Here is a 20,039-nt window from a genome sequence, read left to right as displayed (position 1 = left end):
GCAGGAGGAGGCCATTCCGTCCAGCGAGACTGCACCGACCCTCTGAGAGAGCAGCCTACCTAAGCCCACTGGCCCTATCCCAATAAACCCACCTGACCTGCATATGTTTGGACACTAAGGGAAATGTATCATGGCCAATCCACCTAACCTGCACATCTTTGGACGGTGGGAGGAAACCGGAGCACCCGGAGGAAACCCACGCAGACACGGGACAGCACACAAGTGCTGCGCTGTCAGAGGGTCAGTACTGAGGGAGTGCTGCACTGTCAGAGGGTCAGTACTGAGGGAGTGCTGCACTGTCAGGGGACCAGTACTGAGGGAGGGCTGCACAGTCAGTGGGTCAGTACTGAGGGAGTGCTGCGCTGTCAGAGGGTCAGTACTGAGGGAGTGCTGCACTGTCAGAGGGTCAGTACTGAGGGAGTGCCGCACTGTCAGAGGGTCAGTACTGAGGGAGTGCTACACTGTCAGAGGGTCCCTCAGTACTGACCCTCTGACAGTGCGGCACTCCCTCAGTACTGACCCTCTGACAGTGCAGCACTCCCTCAGTACTGACCCTCTGACAGCGCAGCACTCCCTCAGTACTGACCCTCTGACAGTCTTAGATTAGTCTCTGGGATGAGATTTGAAACTGTCTGACGCCGGTATGGCCAAGCTGGCAATGTGGGGGAAGAGCAGGTGGGTGATGAGGGTGGTGCCCTTGACCCGTGCGAGGTCGGGCTGTGACATACAAACCTTGGCATATCGTGTCCATTTATGCGTAATTTTCTGAAGTGCTCTTCGTACTGTGGTAACTCGACATAGTTGATGAGCCACTCGATGACTTCCTCTCCTGTCCAGTTAAACACTGCGGGAAGGAAAGAGAGATATGATTAGGTGCTGCCAGGCTCTTGGGAAAGAGGAGTTGCCCTGTGTATCCAGCAGCAGGGGAATCCTTCACTGAACTAACTTGCACTGCTGTTTGAGGTGTAAGGCTGCAGACACTGCTTGCGATGCCACACTGACAAGACCGACCGATGGAACTAAATGCCATTGCAGAAAGTAAGTTGTATTCCACTGGGGTGAACTGTGCACAATTCCTCTAACATTAATGGACAGAAATTGATTGATAACTGGGGCCACAGCTCATGAACTGTACTCCCAGAGCTCTAAACCGCATTCACTCCACAAGGTCTTGTGAATGCAGTGAGGACAGGACTGAGGTAGGCTGGCTGGCGCTGGAGAATGAGTTGGGGGAACATTCTCATTCTAATAAAACTGAGGGAAAGCAGGAGTGAAACTTTAAGCTTATGAAGAGCCCCTGGACGACCAAGCCCCACAGTGTGACACAGGGCTACGTCCATCTGAAGGTAAGGGGTTTGATCCCTGGACTGAATGTGCATATCTGAACAGATCACAGCTCATCCAACATCACTTAAAAGCACATACTTGGATCTCAATAAGAATACAAGGCGGTGGCTCCTACTATGGTTCAACGAAACACCTCAGTTCACAATTGGAATGGCCTTAGACAAGTTACCCTGGAACTGAAACGCAGCAACATGCATCTGGAGAGCAAACATGAAAACAAACAGAGACAGGATCAACTTTCAGCTGAGTTGAAATGGTCCCAACTCCTTGAGAGCAGTAATGTTGGTACCTGCACTGTCCTTGCCGTGGATTTAAATGAAATGAAGCATCATCTTGCAGAGTAATTTGAAGAATCATAACTTCAATGTAATGGAACAGACGTAATCCTGTCCCGGGTCAGCATCGCTTCACAACACAGGAACTCTCAGCAAAGCATTGCCCCTTAATGTTAACTGAAGACAGACCTGGATCTCCCAGCAGTCACCTGCTTATCGGATCTGAGACTGTTTTATGTGATCGTGTCGAGGTTCTGTGTACATCTGACCTGGGAGTGTTCAATGTGATAGTGTAGGAGCTGTGTATCTATCTGACCTGGGAGTGTTCAATGTGATAGTATAGGAGCTGTGTATCTATCTGACCTGGGAGTGTTCAATGTGATAGTGTAGGAGCTGTGTATATCTGACCTGAGAGTGTTCAATGTGATAGTGCAGGAGTTGTGTATATATCTGACCTGGGAGTGTTCAATGTGATAGTGTAGGAGCTGTGTATATATCTGGCCTGGGAGTGTTCAATGTGATAGTGTAGGAGTTGTGTATCTATCTGACCTGGGAGTGTTCAATGTGATAGTGTAGGAGCTGTGTATATATCTGACCTGGGAGTGTTCAATGTGAGAGTGTAGGAGCTGTGTATATATCTGACCTGGGAGTGCTCAATGTGATAGTGTAGGAGCTGTGAAAATATCTGACCTGGGAGTGTTCAATGCAATAGTGTGGGAGTTGTGTATATATCTGACCTGGGAGTGTTTAATGCGATAGTGTAGGATCTGTGTATATCTGACCTGGGAGTGTTCAATGTGATAGTGTAGGAGCTGTGTATGTATCTGACCTGCGAGTGTTCAATGTGATAGTGTAGGAGCTGTGTATATATCTGACCTGAAAGTGTTCAATGTGATAGTGTAGGAGCTGTGTATATATCTGACCTGGGAGTGTTCAATGTGATAGTGTAGGAGCTGTGTATGTATCTGACCTGGGAGTGTTCAATGTGATAGTGTAGGAGCTGTGTATATATCTGACCTGGGAGTGTTCAATGTGATAGTGTAGGAGCTGTGTATGTATCTGACCTGGGAGTGTTCAATGTGATAGTGTAGGAGCTGTGTATATATCTGACCTGGGGGTGTTCAATGTGATAGTGTAGGAGTTGTGTATGTATCTGACCTGGGAGTGTTCAATGTGATAGTGTAGGAGTTGTGTATGTATCTGACCTGGGAGTGTTCAATGTGATAGTGTAGGAGTTGTGTATATATCTGACCTGGGAGTGTTCAATGTGATAGTGTAGGAGCTGTGAAAATATCTGACCTGGGAGTGTTCAATGTGAGAGTGTAGGAGCTGTGTATATATCTGACCTGGGAGTGCTCAATGTGATAGTGTAGGAGCTGTGAAAATATCTGACCTGGGAGTGTTCAATGTGATAGTGTAGGAGTTGTGTATGTATCTGACCTGGGAGTGTTCAATGTGATAGTGTAGGAGTTGTGCATATATCTGACCTGGGAGTGTTCAATGTGATAGTGTAGGAGCTGTGTATATATCTGACCTGGGAGTGTTCAATGTGATAGTGTAGGAGCTGTGTATATATCTGACCTGGGAGTGTTCAATGTGATAGTGTAGGAGTTGTGCATATATCTGACCTGGGAGTGTTCAATGTGATAGTGTAGGAGTTGTGTATGTATCTGACCTGGGAGTGTTCAATGTGATAGTGTAGGAGTTGTGTATGTATCTGACCTGGGAGTGTTCAATGTGATAGTGTAGGAGTTGTGTATGTATCTGACCTGGGAGTGTTCAATGTCATAGTGTAGGAGCTGTGTATATATCTGACCTGGGAGTGTTCAATGTGATAGTGTAGGAGTTGTGTATGTATCTGACCTGGGAGTGTTCAATGTGATAGTGTAGGAGCTGTGTATATATCTGACCTGGGAGTGTTCAATGTGATAGTGTAGGAGCTGTGTATATATCTGACCTGAAAGTGTTCAATGTGATAGTGTAGGAGCTGTGTATATATCTGACCTGGGAGTGTTCAATGTGATAGTGTAGGAGCTGTGTATATATCTGACCTGGGAGTGTTCAATGTGATAGTGTAGGAGCTGTGTATGTATCTGACCTGGGAGTGTTCAATGTGATAGTGTAGGAGCTGTGTATGTATCTGACCTGGGAGTGTTCAATGTGATAGTGTAGGAGCTGTGTATGTATCTGACCTGGGAGTGTTCTATGTGATAGTGTAGGAGCTGTGTATGTATCTGGCCTGGGAGTGTTCAATGTAATAGTGTAGGAGCTGTGTATATATCTGACCTGGGAGTGTTCAATGTGATAGTGTAGGAGCTGTGTATGTATCTGACCTGGGAGTGTTCAATGTGATAGTATAGGAGCTGTGTATGTATCTGACCTGGGAGTGTTCAATGTGATAGTATAGGAGCTGTGTATGTATCTGACCTGGGAGTGTTCAATGTGATAGTGTAGGAGCTGTGTATGTATCTGACCTGGGAGTGTTCAATGTGATAGTGTAGGAGCTGTGTATATATCTGACCTGGGAGTGTTCAATGTGATAGTATAGGAGCTGTGTATATATCTGACCTGGGAGTGTTCAATGTGATAGTATAGGAGCTGTGTAGGTATCTGACCTGGGAGTGTTCAATGTGATAGTGTAGGAGCTGTGTATGTATCTGACCTGGGAGTGTTCAATGTGATAGTGTAGGAGCTGTGTATATATCTGACCTGGGAGTGTTCAATGTGATAGTATAGGAGCTGTGTATGTATCTGACCTGGGAGTGTTCAATGTGATAGTGTAGGAGCTGTGTATATATCTGACCTGGGAGTGTTCTATGTGATAGTGTAGGAGCTGTGTATATATCTGACCTGGGAGTGTTCAATGTGATAGTGTAGGAGTTGTGTATATATCTGACCTGGGAGTGTTCAATGTGATAGTGTAGGAGCTGTGTATGTATCTGACCTGGGAGTGTTCAATGTGATAGTGTAGGAGCTGTGTATATATCTGACCTGGGAGTGTTCAACGTGATAGTGTACGAGCTGTGTGTATATCTCACCTGGGAGTGTTCAATGTGATAGTGTAGGAGCTGTGTATGTATCTGACCTGGGAGTGTTCAATGTGATAGTGTAGGAGCTGTGTATGTATCTGACCTGGGAGTGTTCAATGTGATAGTGTAGGAGCTGTGTATATATCTGACCTGGGAGTGTTCAATGTGATAGTGTAGGAGCTGTGTATGTATCTGACCTGGGAGTGTTCAATGTGATAGTGTAGGAGCTGTGTATATATCTGACCTGGGAGTGTTCAATGTGATAGTGTAGGAGCTGTGTATATATCAGACCTGGGAGTGTTCAATGTGATAGTGTAGGAGCTGTGTATGTATCTGACCTGGGAGTGTTCAATGTGATAGTGTAGGAGCTGTGTATATATCTGACCTGGGAGTGTTCAATGTGATAGTGTAGGAGCTGTGTATATATCTGACCTGGGAGTGTTCAATGTGATAGTATAGGAGCTGTGTATGTATCTGACCTGGGAGTGTTCAATGTGATAGTGTAGGAGCTGTGTATATATCTGACCTGGGAGTGTTCAATGTGATAGTGTAGGAGCTGTGTATATATCAGACCTGGGAGTGTTCAATGTGATAGTGTAGGAGCTGTGTATGTATCTGACCTGGGAGTGTTCAATGTGATAGTGTAGGAGTTGTGTATATATCTGACCTGGGAGTGTTCAATGTGATAGTGTAGGAGCTGTGTATGTATCTGACCTGGGAGTGTTCAATGTGACAGTGTAGCAGTTGTGTATATATCTGACCTGGGAGCGTTCAATGTGATAGTGTAGGAGTTGTGTATATATCTGACCTGGGAGTGTTCAATGTGATAGTATAGGAGCTGTGTATGTATCTGACCTGGGAGTGTTCAATGTGATAGTGTAGGAGCTGTATAGAACATAGAACATAGAACAATACAGCGCAGTACAGGCCCTTCGGCCCACGATGTTGCACCGAAACAAATGCAATCTAACCTACACTATGCCATTATCATCCATATGTTTATCCAATAAACTTTTAACTGCCCTCAATGTTGGAAAGTTCACTACTGTAGCAGGTCGGGCATTCCACGGCCTCACTACTCTTTGCGTAAAGAACCTACCTCTGACCTCTGTCCTATATCTATTACCCCTCAGTTTAAAGTTATGTCCCCTCGTGCCAGCCATATCCATCCGCGGGAGAAGGCTCTCACTGTCCACCCTATCCAACCCCCTGATCATTTTGTATGCCTCTATTAAGTCTCCTCTTAACCTTCTTCTCTCCAACGAAAACAACCTCAAGTCCATCAGCCTTTCCTCATAAGATTTTCCCTCCATACCAGGCAAGATCCTGGTAAATCTCCTCTGCACCCGCTCCAAAGCCTCCACGTCCTTCCTATAATGCGGTGACCAGAACTGTACGCAATACTCCAAATGCGGCCGTACCAGAGTTCTGTACAGCTGCAACATGACCTCCCGACTCCGGAACTCAATCCCTCTACCAATAAAGGCCAACACTCCATAGGCCTTCTTCACAACCCTATCAACCTGGGTGGCAACTTTCAGGGATCTATGTACATGGACACCTAGATCCCTCTGCTCATCCACACTTTCAAGAACTTTACCATTAGCCAAATATTCCGCATTCCTGTTATTCCTTCCAAAGTGAATCACCTCACACTTCTCTACATTAAACTCCATTTGCCACCTCTCAGCCCAGCTCTGCAGCTTATCTATATCCCTCTGTAACCTGCTACATCCTTCCACACTATCGACAACACCACCGACTTTAGTATCGTCTGCAAATTTACTCACCCACCCTTCTGCGCCTTCCTCTAGGTCATTGATAAAAATGACAAACAGCAACGGCCCCAGAACAGATCCTTGTGGTACTCCACTTGTGACTGTACTCCATTCTGAACATTTCCCATCAACCACCACCCTCTGTCTTCTTTCAGCTAGCCAATTTCTGATCCACATCTCTAAATCACCCTCAATCCCCAGCCTCCGTATTTTTTGCAATAGCCTACCGTGGGGAACCTTATCAAACGCTTTGCTGAAATCCATATACACCACATCAACTGCTCTACCCTCGTCTACCTGTTCAGTCACCTTCTCAAAGAACTCAATAAGGTTTGTGAGGCATGACCTACCCTTCACAAAGCCATGCTGACTATCCCTGATCATATTATTCCTATCTAGATGATTATAAATCTTGTCTCTTATAATCCCCTCCAAGACTTTACCCACTACAGACGTGAGGCTCACCGGTCTATAGTTGCCGGGGTTGTCTCTGCTCCCCTTTTTGAACAAAGGGACCACATTTGCTGTCCTCCAGTCCTCTGGCACTATTCCTGTAGCCAATGATGACATAAAAATCAAAGCCAAAGGTCCAGCAATCTCTTCCCTGGCCTCCCAGAGAATCCTAGGATAAATCCCATCAGGTCCCGGGGACTTATCTATTTTCAGCCTGTCCAGAATTGCCAACACCTCTTCCCTATGTACCTCAATGCCATCTATTCTATTAGCCTGGGGCTCAGCATTCTCCTCCACAACATTATCTTTTTCCTGAGTGAATACTGACGAAAAATATTCATTTAGTATCTCGCCTATCTCTTCAGACTCCACACACAATTTCCCATCCCTGTCCTTGACTGGTCCTACTCTTTCCCTAGTCATTCCCTTATTCCTGACATACCTATAGAAAGCTTTTGGGTTTTCCTTGATCCTACCTGCCAAATACTTCTCATGTCCCCTCCTTGCTCGTCTTAGCTCTCTCTTTAGATCCTTCCTCGCTACCTTGTAACTATCCATCGCCCCAACCGAAACTTCACACTTCATCTTCACATAGGCCTCCTTCTTCCTCTTAACAAGAGGTTCCACTTCCTTGGTAAACCACGGTTCCCTCGCTCGACGCCTTCCTCCCTATCTGACCGGTACATACTTATCAAGAACACGCAGTAGCTGATCCTTGAACAAGCCCCACTTATCCAGTGTGCCCAACACTTGCAGTCTACTTCTCCACCTTATCCCCCCCAAGTCACGTCTAATGGCATCACAATTGATAGTGTAGGAGCTGTGTATGTATCTGACCTGGGAGTGTTCAATGTGATAGTGTAGGAGCTGTGTATATATCTGACCTGGGAGTGTTCAATGTGATAGTGTAGGAGCTGTGTATATATCTGACCTGGGAGTGTTCAATGTGATAGTGTAGGAGCTGTGTATGTATCTGACCTGGGAGTGTTCAATGTGATAGTGTAGGAGCTGTGTATATATCTGACCTGGGAGTGTTCAATGTGATAGTGTAGGGGCTGTGTATGTATCTGACCTGGGAGTGTTCAATGTGATGCCGTTGTACAATGTAGATAATGCAGGATGCACTGTGTTAATGCAAATGAATCTGAGCTGGGAATGTATAAAATGTATTCATCTCTGTCCAGGAAAATATACAATGCGATGATATGAAGGGAGCACGGGGTGTCCCTGTCTGTGCATTGTAACTGCTGTCAAGTCTGTAACAGGATAATGGGACAGAGTATTCAATCTCTGAACAGAGCACAGGGAGACACGTTGTCCAGAGGTGCACGCCTGTATTTACCTTCAGAACTTTTCCACGATTTCCACAAGTCTTCCACGCTGATCAGTTTGTCTCCTCCGTGAAACGTGCTGTGCTTCGCTGCTGCGTCTTGGTAGTTCAGGTCCTCTCGCAAAAACTACCAGATAGACAAAATGGTGAGATTAACGATTAAGGGAGCTAAAAACAGTAACTTGTCCCGGATATCTGTGTCAGCTTAATGCCTTTTGATAGCACCCACCCCCCTACCTTATTTAAAATAAGAATGCCCTGTGCCCAGTCCCCTCGACGGCTGACCTCTCCTCCCCCACAGAGCACAATACAGTGTCTCAAATCCGACTGTACCAGAAATCAATGCTGTAAACAGACAGTTCGAATGCACCATCCATCAATTTCAACTGAGACAAATAAAAAATAACTTTTATCAGGGCCACAAAGAATCCAGCACGAACTTGTAGAGTCAAACAGAAAGTAACTGTGTATACAAGAATATGTTCACTGCTGGTTCCCTCTCCAGCCAGTATCACACTGGCCAGCTCTATTTCTACAGCTGCCTGCTAATGACTGGAGTTTTCAGTCAGGTGCTGCATTAGTTTGGTGCCCGACAAGTTACCCACTTCGCCACTTGCCCATCGGTCTATTCATGCCCTTTAACGGAACCAGCCGTGGTCCAAACTCACTTCCACAAAAGCCTGCAGGATCTGAAATGCAGCACAGTTGCGGTCCAGAGGCTGCCGATTTTCAGACGCTGTGCCTGCACCGACCGTGAGCAGCACGTTCCCAGTAAAAGCAGTTAACATTATGCTGATTCACTCCTTTGGAATTTGGTGGATGAATATATAGTCAAAAGTGAAAGTGACGTTTTGCCAATCTCTTCCTCGCTGTCATGGGAGTGTCCCTTCAAGAAATGTTTTTGTCTTATCATATGGTTTCAATTATGTCATTGTATGGGTGGAGCTGGGCTGTGGCTCTGAGTTTTACTGTCGCTTTGAGTTTGGACTGGTTTTGAACTGCACAGGTTGAAAGAAGTGTTTCTCTATCTTCATTTTAAAAGCAGTTTCCCGACTGCTTGGGAACGTAAAAGAGAGAATTGCTTTCTGGAAGGGTTTCAAGCCTGCTGTTTGGAAAGGGGAACAAGAGTATCAATAACAAGTCTTATACCAGTGAGAATGCCGTGTGCTGGGTCACACCTTTGAAAAGGGGTTTCTGGTTTCACTTGGATTTTGTTATTGAATTGGAACAGTTAAGGGGGAATTCACTAAGGGTTATACATAGATTACTGTAGCTGTGTGAGGTCTTTATGTTTGTAGATGATAAAAATTCTTATTGTGGACTTCCGGTGACGGCGGCGGGAGGCGGCCGCACAATGGAGAGCCCCCGCTCGGGAACGGCAATTTCAGGGCTTTAAGCCCGGTCCCAGGGTCCGCGGAGGCGGCAGAAGAAGGGAGAAGGCACGGAGGAGGCACTGAGAAGACACAGGAGGAAAAAAAGAACAAAGAAAAATGTCGCTGGTGAGCAGAAAAACGGCCGAAAAAAACCCAGCTGGAGGTCCGTCGGGGTGTGGAAAGGTCGCCGCGGGGTCACCAGGAAAAATGGAGGTTGGAGCACCAGGGAAGGCCGCACTGCTTACGGCTGAAGAAATAACCACGGTGATGGCTGCGGAATTTGAAAAGCAGTTGGCGCAGATTGCGAAATGCATGGAGACGGTGAGGAAGGAGATGAGGGAGGTTTTGAGTGCGCTGGTGGAGGAGGCGGTTTCCCCGGTGAGGACGGAGGTGGCGAGCGCAGTTGCGGAGGTGCGAGAGGAAGGGGAGGCGCTGAAGGAAGTGAAGGAGACGTTATTGCAGCACGGTGATCAACTTGCCTCGATGGGGAAAGAGATGCGGAAGGTGATGGATACTAACAAGGATCTGCGAGGAAAAATGGAAGACCTGGAAAATAGATCCAGGCTTCAGAACTTGAGGATTGTGGGGCTGCCCGAAGGAGTTGAAGGACCGAAGCCGACTGAGTATTTTGCCGTGATGCTGGCAAAACTACTGGGGGAGGGGGAGGACCCCTCCCGATATGAACTGGATCAGGCTCATCGGTCATGGAGGCCTGTACCAAAGGCGAGTGAGCTGCCCAAGGGCAGTGACTCTGTGCTTCCGTAAGTACAGGGTGAAGGAGAAGGTCCTGAGCTGGGCCAAGCAGAAGCGGGTGGTGCAGTGGGCTGGAGCTGGTATACGTGTATACCAGGACTTTACGGTGGAGCTGGCAAGGAGGCGGGCTGCCTTCAACAGGGTGAAGAGGGCACTGTACATTAGCAAGGTGCGGTGCGGCATTGTATATCCAGCGAAGCTGAGGGTGACTTACAAGCTCAGGGACTTTTATTTTGGAACGGCGGAAGCAGCGGAGGAGTTTGCGAAAGCAGAAGGACTGTGGCAGAACTGACAAATTGAGGAATGGCAATGTGCCGATGTAACCTCATGACTGTATTTTCTTCTTTTTTGTATCACTGTGCGCGGGTGTAGAGATTAAAGGAGCCAATGTGGTATATATTTGGACGAGGGAAGGGACGGGACTTTCACTCGAAATGAGAGTTCTTTGGGGTGTAGGTGGATAGGCGGGGTTTGTGTGTTAAAAGGGGATCTTTGTGCTTTCCTGGGGCCGGGCAAGTGGGAAAGGGACCCGGGCGGGGGCCTCCACGCTGGCCGGTGTGTGCCGGCCAGTGAACGGGAGTGAGGTGGGGGGAGGGGCTGCGGCCATCGGAGCCTGGCAGAACAGGGTCCGAGTGGTCTAGCCGGGGTGGAAAGTTGGGAGGGGGGGGGGGGGGGGAGGAACCGAGGGTAGGGGAGGAGTTTTACAAGAGGCAGTGGACAGGAGGAGCTGGAGACCTGGGGTGGGTGGGAGCTGTGTAAGATTAAGGGTGACTACGGGTAATCCCTGATTTATTTTTGTCATTTGTTTATGTAAACATGCGGGTTGAGGTTTGGGGGTTGGTGGGCAGATGGGATCGTTGTTATTATGGGGACTGACATATCTTGCTGATTATTGTTTATTGTTGATGGATGTAAATGTGGGAGAAAATGTGAAAATGGAGAATTTTTATTTTTTAAAATATTTTTTTAAAATTCTTACTGTGTGTGTTTATACAAATGTTAACTAAATTCGTAGAATAAAGCTTGTTTTTTTGATTAAAAGCGCCTAAGAACTCTGTTGACTAACATCTGAAAGGCAGGGCCTTGTGCTCACCCGAACCAAAATCAATAAAACAGTTAGAGGTCAGGTGAACTCCATGATGTACTTTGGAGTTTTCTAAACCCTGGCCCATAACATCCGCTCATGACTTTCTGACACAAAAGGCTCTTCCTCATGTAACAGCGAATGAGACAATTACAATGGGATTCACAGAGCAGAGAGAGTTAGCCTGACCTCAGATTAGACAGCAGCTCATGTGTGATAAAGGACCTCGCATTTTAGATCAAAAATTACATAACAAAAGGGGCGGGGTGATGGGGATTAAGGGCCGTGCCTGTCTGCCGGGGGGGGGTAAAGGTTGGAGATGAGGCAGGTGCTGGCCCAGAGACTGTGGAGAAGCGCCAGCTGCAGCTTGAGGAACATTCACTGCATCGCAGCTGCCAGCACGTCCATCAAGGTCGGTGACAAGTTGCCCCCTGTCGAGGTCCACGAGGGAGACCCTCACTGCCTGGTCAACATCGCTGAAGTCTTCCAGGGCAAGAAGGGGATTCTGTTTGGTGTTCCCGGAGCTTACACTCCAGCATGTAATAAGTCCCACCTGCCCAGCTACGTTGAAAACTATGAGGCGCTGAAGAAGGGAGTGGAAATCATCGTCTGCATTGCCGTCAACGACGCCTTCGTCATGAGCGCCTGGGGAAGTGCGCAGAAAGTTGCTGGGAAGGTGCGAATGTTCACTGATCCCACCGGAACCTTCACAAGGGCCGTGGGTCTGGAGTTGGACAAGGAGCCATTGATCACAGCTCTGGGGAACAAGAGGTGCAAGAGGTTTGTGCTGGTGCTGGACAATGGTGTTGTGAAGGAACTGAAGGTGGAAGAAGACGGGACCGGCCTCTCCTGTAGCCTGGCCTCTCACGCCATGAAGCTTGTCTGACAGAGCCCGAGAGCTTGTCTCGGTCGAGGCAGCCACTTGAGACTGGCCGCTGAGGCGGTGGCAATGTGTAACGTTGTGAATATAACCTGATAATAAAAATATTTTAACTGAAATTTTTTTTTTTTAAATTACGGAACAAAAAAGCAATATAAATTTAAAGTGCCCAATTAATTTTTTCCAATTAAGTGGCAATTTAGCGTGGCCAATCCACTTACTCTGCACATCTCTGGATTGTGGAAGTGAGACCCACGCAGACACGGGGCGAATGTGCAACCTTCACACTGACAGTGACCCGGGCCCGAACCCAGGTCCTCAGCACCGTGAGGCAGCAGTGCCGACCATTGCATCGCCGTGCCGCCTGTTTCTAGGTCCCACGCTGTTGCCTCTTGGGCCTCAAGGCTCCGCTCCACTCTGCCAATTGCCTCCTTTATGGGGGCAATTGCAGTCTCTACTGCTGACTCCACTGCCGCCAAGCAGTCCTCCTTCACCACTACCCTGTACCTCTGGAGCTCAGTGGTGATGAACTCCATCATCGCCTGGCGATTCCGTGGGGTCAGCCATGGCCGGCTCCCTGTTGCCACACGAGCTTCCATGTTGAGTTTGAGCTGTTCCTCACCGGGCTTTTACTGGCGTTATGGCCGCATTGCTGGTTCTTTGGTATTCTAGCTGGCACTGCGGAAGTTGGGGGGTTAGTTTGGAGGATTTTTCACTCTTTTGGTGCCCGCTTGGTGGGTTGAAAGGGCAGCACGGTAGCACAGTGGTTCGCGCTGCTGCTTCACAGTGCCAGGGTCCCAGGTTCGATTCCCGGCTTGGGTCACTGTCTGTGCGGAGTCTACACGTTCTCCCTGTGTCTACGTGGGTTTCCTCCGGGTGCTCCGGTTTCCTCCCACAAGTCCCTAAAGATGTGCTGTTAGATGGATTGACCATGATAAATTGCCCCGACATGTCCAGAAAGTTTAGATGGGGTTACTGGGATAGGGTGGAGGTGTGGGCTTAGGTGGGGGGGCTCTTTCCAAGGGGCCGGTGCAGACTCGATGGGCTGAATGGCCTCCCTCTGCACTGTAAATGTTATGAACTCTAAGTTCCCAAACGAGGGCCACCTTTCGTGTGACCGTTAGCTCATGGTCTCCACCGGAAGATGATCAATTTGGTTATTTTCAAGAACTGCACAGATCAACTAGTCTTAAACAAACGGAGTTACAAGTATTTCTTAACCACAAAGCTAATTCTTAGAAACCATACCAACTGTTTACTAAATGAAGTTTACTGAAGGGTTAGGAGAGTGGGGGAGAGGCACATTGAATCAGGGACTTAGTGACAGCTTGGAGGACTCCCATGGGCTTGGAAAATGCTGAGCTGGCTGAGTAGAACAACAGAGCACGAGGAAGTCGATAGTCTTTGGCTCTGTGCCTGCTCTTTGCTCAAACATTCAAAAACTAACTCCACTGCCCTGCGGTTTAAATGTTGATGTACTTTTTTCCCTTAAAAAATGTACTGATCTCCAACTGTGTTCATATCTGCTAACCATGTGAAGCCACCTGCCCAACTCCTCGGCAGACACTTCCCGAAAGGAAGTGGTCCTTTCCCAGGTGCAAGAGTCTGTGGAAGAGGGAGAAAACTCCAGAGCAATAAAACAAGAGGGACACACGAAAGGTCGTGACCACGTTCGCACCCTAACACAGAGCAGCACAACGTAATATTCCGGGAATGTGTCTGCACTGTGCCTGTCTCCTATACAGCACAACGTCAATGCTCAGGGCTAAAAGTCATTGCAGGCAGGGAAAGAATTAGCAAGACTTTCATGCTCATAATATGCATTGCGTGACCATGTACATGGGAATCAGTAAACCACAGGAAAGGCATCAGTTATGTTCTATTTGGAGTCATGTAAGATTACCTCAATTCATCTCAATATTATTCATCATTCCACCCCCGCCGGAAACAAGTTTACACCCAGCAAAACTAATTGGTGAAACGCTGAACATTACACTTGGTCCCAAAAGCAAAATATTTGCAGATGAGCAATTGTAATTTAATCCAACAAGTACTGTACCCCAGTGTTATACAGTGACAGACCCATCCCCACCAGTACTGTACCCCAGTGTTATACAGTGACAGACCCATCCCCACCAGTACTGTACCCCAGTGTTATACAGTGACAGACCCGTCCCCACCAGTACTGTACCCCCGTGTTATACAGTGACAGACCCGTCCCCACCAGTACTGTACCCCAGCGTTATACAGTGACAGACCCGTCCCCACCAGTACTGTACCCCCGTGTTATACAGTGACAGACCCATCCCCACCAGTACTGTACCCCAGTGTTATACAGTGACAGACCCGTCCCCACCAGTACTGTACCCCAGTGTTATACAGTGACAGACCCGTCCCCACCAGTACTGTACCCCAGTGTTATACAGTGACGGACCGGTCCACACCAGTACTGTACCCCAGTGTTATACAGTGACAGACCCGTCCCCACCAGTACTGTTCCCCAGTGTTATACAGTGACAGACCCGTCCCCACCAGTACTGTATCCCAGTGTTACACAGTGACAGACCCGTCCCCACCAGTACTGTACCCCAGTGTTATACAGTGACAGACCCGTCCCCACCAGTTCTGTACCCCAGTGTCATATAGTGACAGACCCGTCCCCACCAGTACTGTTCCCCAGTGTTATACAGTGACAGACCCATCCCCACCAGTACTGTACCCCAGTGTTATACAGTGACAGACCCGTCCCCACCAGTACTGTACCCCAGTGTTATACAGTGACGGACCGGTCCACACCAGTACTGTACCCCAGTGTTATACAGTGACAGACCTGTCCCCACCAGTACTGTACCCCAGTGTTATACAGTGACAGACCCATCCCCACCAGTACTGTACCCCAGTGTTATACAGTGACAGACCCGTCCCCACCAGTACTGTTCCCTAGTGTTATACAGTGACAGACCCGCCCCCACCAGTACTGTTCCCCAGTGTTATACAGTGACAGACCCATCCCCACCAGTACTGTACCCCAGTGTTACACAGTGACAGACCCGTCCTCACCAGTACTGTACCCCAGTGTTATACAGCGACAGACCTGTCCCCACCAGTACTGTTCCCCAGTGTTATACAGTGACAGACCCGTCCCCACCAGTACTGTACCCCAGTGTTATACAGCGACAGACCCGTCCCCACCAGTACTGTACCCCAGTGTTATACAGTGACACACCATCCCCACTAGCACTGTACCCCAGTGTTGTACAGTGACAGACCCGTCCCCACCAGTACTGTACCCCAGTGTTATACAGTGACACACCATCCCCACTAGTACTGTACCCCAGTGTTATACAGCGACAGACCCGTCCCCACCAGTACTGTACCCCAGTGTTATACAGTGACACACCATCCCCACTAGTACTGTACCCCAGTGTTATACCGTGACAGAGGTGTCTGACCAGTACTGTACCACAGTGTTACACAGTGACAGACCCGTCCTCACCAGTACTGTACCCCAGTGTTATACAGCGACAGACCTGTCCCCACCAGTACTGTTCCCCAGTGTTATACAGTGACAGACCCGTCCCCACCAGTACTGTACCCCAGTGTTATACAGCGACAGACCCGTCCCCACCAGTACTGTACCCCAGTGTTATACAGTGACACACCATCCCCACTAGTACTGTACCCCAGTGTTGTACAGTGACAGACCCGTCCCCACCAGTACTGTACCCCAGTGTTATACAGTGACACACCATCCCCACTAGTACTGTACCCCAGTGTTATACAGCGACAGACCCGTCCCCACCAGTACTGTACCCCAGTGTTATACAGTGACACACCATCCCCACTAGTACTGTACCCCAGTGTTATACAGTGACAGAGGTGTCTGACCAGTACTGTACCCCAGGTTTAGCTCAGTTGCCTGGACTGCTGGTTTGCGATGCAGACCAAGGCCAACAATGCAGGTTCAATTCCCGTACCTGCTGAGGTTATTCATGAAGGCCCCACCTTCTCAACCTTATCCCTCACCGCCTCAGGTGTGATCCTCAGGTTAAACCACCACCAGTCAGCTCTTCCCCTGAAAGGGGACCCTGGCGACTTTTCTGTTATATTGTTACAACACCCTGGACTAGTGTCCGGTCAATTCCAGCCCAACAGGTCCCGGAGTTCCGAATTAACCAATAATTTGGATGTTTTCCTGAGATCTTTGACCCTTGACTGCTCCAATGAATTACAGGCACCAGACTTGTACGTAAAACATTTGAAAAACGGTTTATTTATAATGAGAGATCAACATGTATTGGAAATAGTAGAACAATGGTTTATTAATCTAACTATTCCCCTGAGCCCGACCCATTCTCCACTCAGACAGCCCCACAGTGGCGGGTAGGAAAGGTTCAAAAATAGCAGGGCTTAAAAAGGCCTGTGATTAATCTTTGCTGCTCAGGTGGCCTCTTGCCAGAGGAACCTAAGGGAACGGATAGGCCATATGGTCCTTCGAGCCGGCTCCGCCACTCAGTAAGATGGTACTTGTTTCCATCTTCAAATTCTTCCATGGCCTTGCATCTTCCTTACCTCTATCCTTCTCCAAGCCTACAACCCACCAAGATCTCGGCACCCCTCCAATTTGAATCACTTTATCACTGAAGGCTTTGATAACATATACCTCGGCCCTGTCTGGAATTCAGGTGCTAAAGCTCGCCGTCTCGCAATCTTCCTTGAAGACATTCCCTTTTAGCCAAGTTTGTGGTCACCTGTTTTTATATGTTCTAGATTACTTGGTCTTAGATTTCATTTGATAATATTGAAGATGCAATATAAAACAAAGTTATTGTTGAATGAAAAACTATTTCTTGACTTGCACACTAAACCAGTCCATCATAACCCTGGCGCTATACCCACATGCCTTGTGTAAGACAATATATCCAAATTGTTGTCAAGGTGGCCATCACCTCCAGTGATCAGAGAGCCAGAGCTGTTAATGAAGCAATATTTTCTCTGCAAGGGGCCGGGTTTAGCTCAGTGGGCTGGACAGCTGGTTCATGATGCAGAGCGAGGCCAACAGTACGGATTCAATTCCCATACCGGCTGAGGTTATTCATGAAGGTCCCGCCTTGTCAACCTTGCCCCTCGCCTGAGGTGCGATGACCCTCAGGTTAAATCACCACCAGTTGGCTCTCCACCCTCAAAGGGAAAGCTGCCTATGGTCATCTGGGACTATGGTGACTTTCCTTACTTAATTTTCCCTGGGGGTGTAGCTGTTTCAACAGTATAATGGATGTCTAGGCTCAAAAGGCTCACTGATCTATTTCAGAATGCTTATTTGCACAAGATAGAGGTTTCAAGTACTTGCAGTTTATGCTATTGGTACTTCGATGGGACCTGATGATTGACACTTATTGGCTGTAGTATAAGCATTTTTTAAATGAATGGGAACTCTGACGATGGTGCAGGAGCTGAGGGTTGAATATGTGCATAAATCATTGAAGGTGCCGGGACAGGTGGAGAGCGCGGTTATTAAAGCATGCAGTATTCTGGGTTTCATTCCTAAAGTCTTACAGTACGGAAGCAAGGACATTATGTTAAACCTGCGTAAAATACTAGTGCGTCCTCAACTGGAGTACTGCATTCAGTTCTGAGCACGACACTTCAGAAAGATGTGAAGGCATTGGAGATAAATACAGAGAAGATTCCTGAGAATGGTTCCAGGGATGAGGAACTTCAGTTACGAGAACAGATTGGAGAAATTGGAACTTGTTTTCCTTGGAGAAGAGAAGGTTGAGAGGAGGTTTGATTGAGCTATTTCACAATGATGGGGGGTCTGCGCAAAGTAGACAGAGAGACATTGCTCCCATTGGCAGCAGGGTCGAGAACAAAAGGGCAATGTAATTTCATGTCATTGGTTAAAAAAAAGCAATGGTGACATGAAGATTGTGGCTCGGATCTGGAATGTGCTGCCTGAGAAGACGGTGCAGGAAGATTCAATTGAGGCCTTCAAAAAGCAACTGGATGATTGCAGTGCTGTAAGCATTCGGTAATTCTGGTATATCAGCACTGTGTGCTTCATTCTGGTTTTGGCAATGACTGAATGCTGAGCAGCAAAATGTGAATAAAGTCACTTCCACTCATGAAGCTGATTGTGTGCTTGGTGTCAGTTTTACAGGGCAAAGGTCAGACTACATCTGGAGTAGTGTACAGTATTGATCTTCCGGAAATATGTAAATGTGTTAGCAGTTCAGAGTTCGTTCAGCTAATACAGGAACGGGTGGGTTGGCTTAGGAGGAAAGGTTGGAGATGCTCGGTTTATATCCATCACAGTTTAGGAGAGTGAGAGGTGACCTAATCGAAACCTGCAAGATCCTGAGGGGACTTGGCACGGTGGATGTGGAGAGGACGTTTCCTCCAAAAGTGCAGCTCTCTCAGTATTGGCACTGGGTGTATCAGCCTGGAGCCCGAGTCCAAATTGAGGGAGGCACACACTGAGCCAGGCTGACGGTCAGGCTCCTATTTCCAGACCAGGATAAGACACCATCCCACATTGGGAATTAATTCTGGGAGACGAGCTTCCTGACACAGCACTGCTTTTAATTCCTTCATGGAACGTCCAGGATTTGTTGCCCTTCTCTCGAGATGAGCAGTTAAGATTCAGCCACATCGCTGTGGGTCTGGAGTCACGTGTAGGCCAGACCGGGTAAGGGCGGCAGATTTCCGAACCAGATGGGTTTTTACAACGATCGATGGGAGTCGCCACTATTGTGATGAGCTTGCAATTCCAGGTTTTATTCATTAATTGAATAAAAATTCGACCAGCTGAGGTGGGCTTTGAAAGCAGAGCATTAGCCTGGGCCTCTAGATTATTGATCCAGTCACATTAGTACTACCCCACTGTGTCAGTGATGCCAGGGAGTGCAGCATCCTCAGGATAATTGTAAAAGGAGTCAAGGTTTTAATGGTCCTATCGATGTGTTCAGGTGGACCAGGGAGTCCCCTCAATATCCTATCCTCAGTCAATACCGGATTCACGAGCTGTGCACTACTATCTATGGAGCCTCATAAAAGGCTGACATGTTTCATTCTGTAACAGTGACGGCAAAACAGTTTTGAGGACTCCAAAAAGTTACAATGAAAACATGACCAAACTTTGAGTTGAAATGAAAATCTCTTATTGTCACAAGTAGGCTTCAATGAAGTTACTGTGAAAAGCCCCTAGTCGCCACATTCCGGCGCCTGTTCGGGGAGCCAGGCACGGGAATTGAACCCGCGCTGCATTATAGGCCAGCTGTTTAGCCCAGTGCTAAACCAGCCCCAGAGTGTTCAGCATTCTCAAAACCTCACCCTCAACCTCCCTCACCCTCCGCCCTCCCTCACCCACCCCTCCGCCCTCCCCCCACCCCACCCTCACCCCTCACCCTCCACCTTCCCTCCTCCACACTCCGCCCTTCCTCGCCCCTCCTCCACACTCCGCCCTTCCTCGCCCCTCCTCCACACTCCGCCCTCCCTCGCCCCACCCACCGCCCTCCCTCGCCCTCCCTCGCCCTCCTCCCCCGCCCTCCCTCGGCCCCCTCCGCCCTCCCTCGGCCCCCTCCGCCCTCCCTCGGCCCCCTCCGCCCTCCCTCGGCCCCCTCCGCCCTCCCTCGGCCCCCTCCCGCCCTCCCTCGGCCCCCTCCGCCCTCCCTCGGCCCCCCTCCGCCCTCCCTCGGCCCCCTCCGCCCTCCCTCGGCCCCCTCCGCCCTCCTCGGC

General features: G+C 48.4%; 2 protein-coding genes across 5 annotated transcripts in view; one reads left to right on the top strand and one right to left on the bottom strand.

Moving 5' to 3' along the window:
* stim1b (stromal interaction molecule 1b) overlaps positions 1–20,039 on the bottom strand; it is a 111,672-nt gene that overhangs the window by 79,833 nt on the left and 11,800 nt on the right. For all 4 annotated transcript variants that reach the window (XM_072477533.1, XM_072477534.1, XM_072477535.1 and 1 more), the window contains exons 2-3: positions 8,225–8,339; positions 733–844 (exon numbers count right to left, since the gene is read on the bottom strand). In XM_072477533.1, the coding sequence (XP_072333634.1) occupies positions 733–844; positions 8,225–8,339 (227 nt within the window). The remainder of the gene's footprint in view (positions 1–732; positions 845–8,224; positions 8,340–20,039) is intronic.
* prdx5 (peroxiredoxin 5) lies at positions 11,736–12,421 on the top strand. Its single transcript, XM_072477532.1, has one exon. It carries the CDS (start codon positions 11,742–11,744, stop codon positions 12,306–12,308), a length of 567 nt encoding a protein of 188 aa, XP_072333633.1. The 5' UTR covers positions 11,736–11,741; the 3' UTR covers positions 12,309–12,421.

Source organism: Scyliorhinus torazame, chromosome 15 (assembly GCF_047496885.1).
Source record: "Scyliorhinus torazame isolate Kashiwa2021f chromosome 15, sScyTor2.1, whole genome shotgun sequence".
NCBI lineage: Eukaryota > Metazoa > Chordata > Chondrichthyes > Carcharhiniformes > Scyliorhinidae > Scyliorhinus > Scyliorhinus torazame.
Note: the sequence above shows the minus strand (reverse complement) of the source record. Positions and strands in the feature narration are given on the sequence as shown.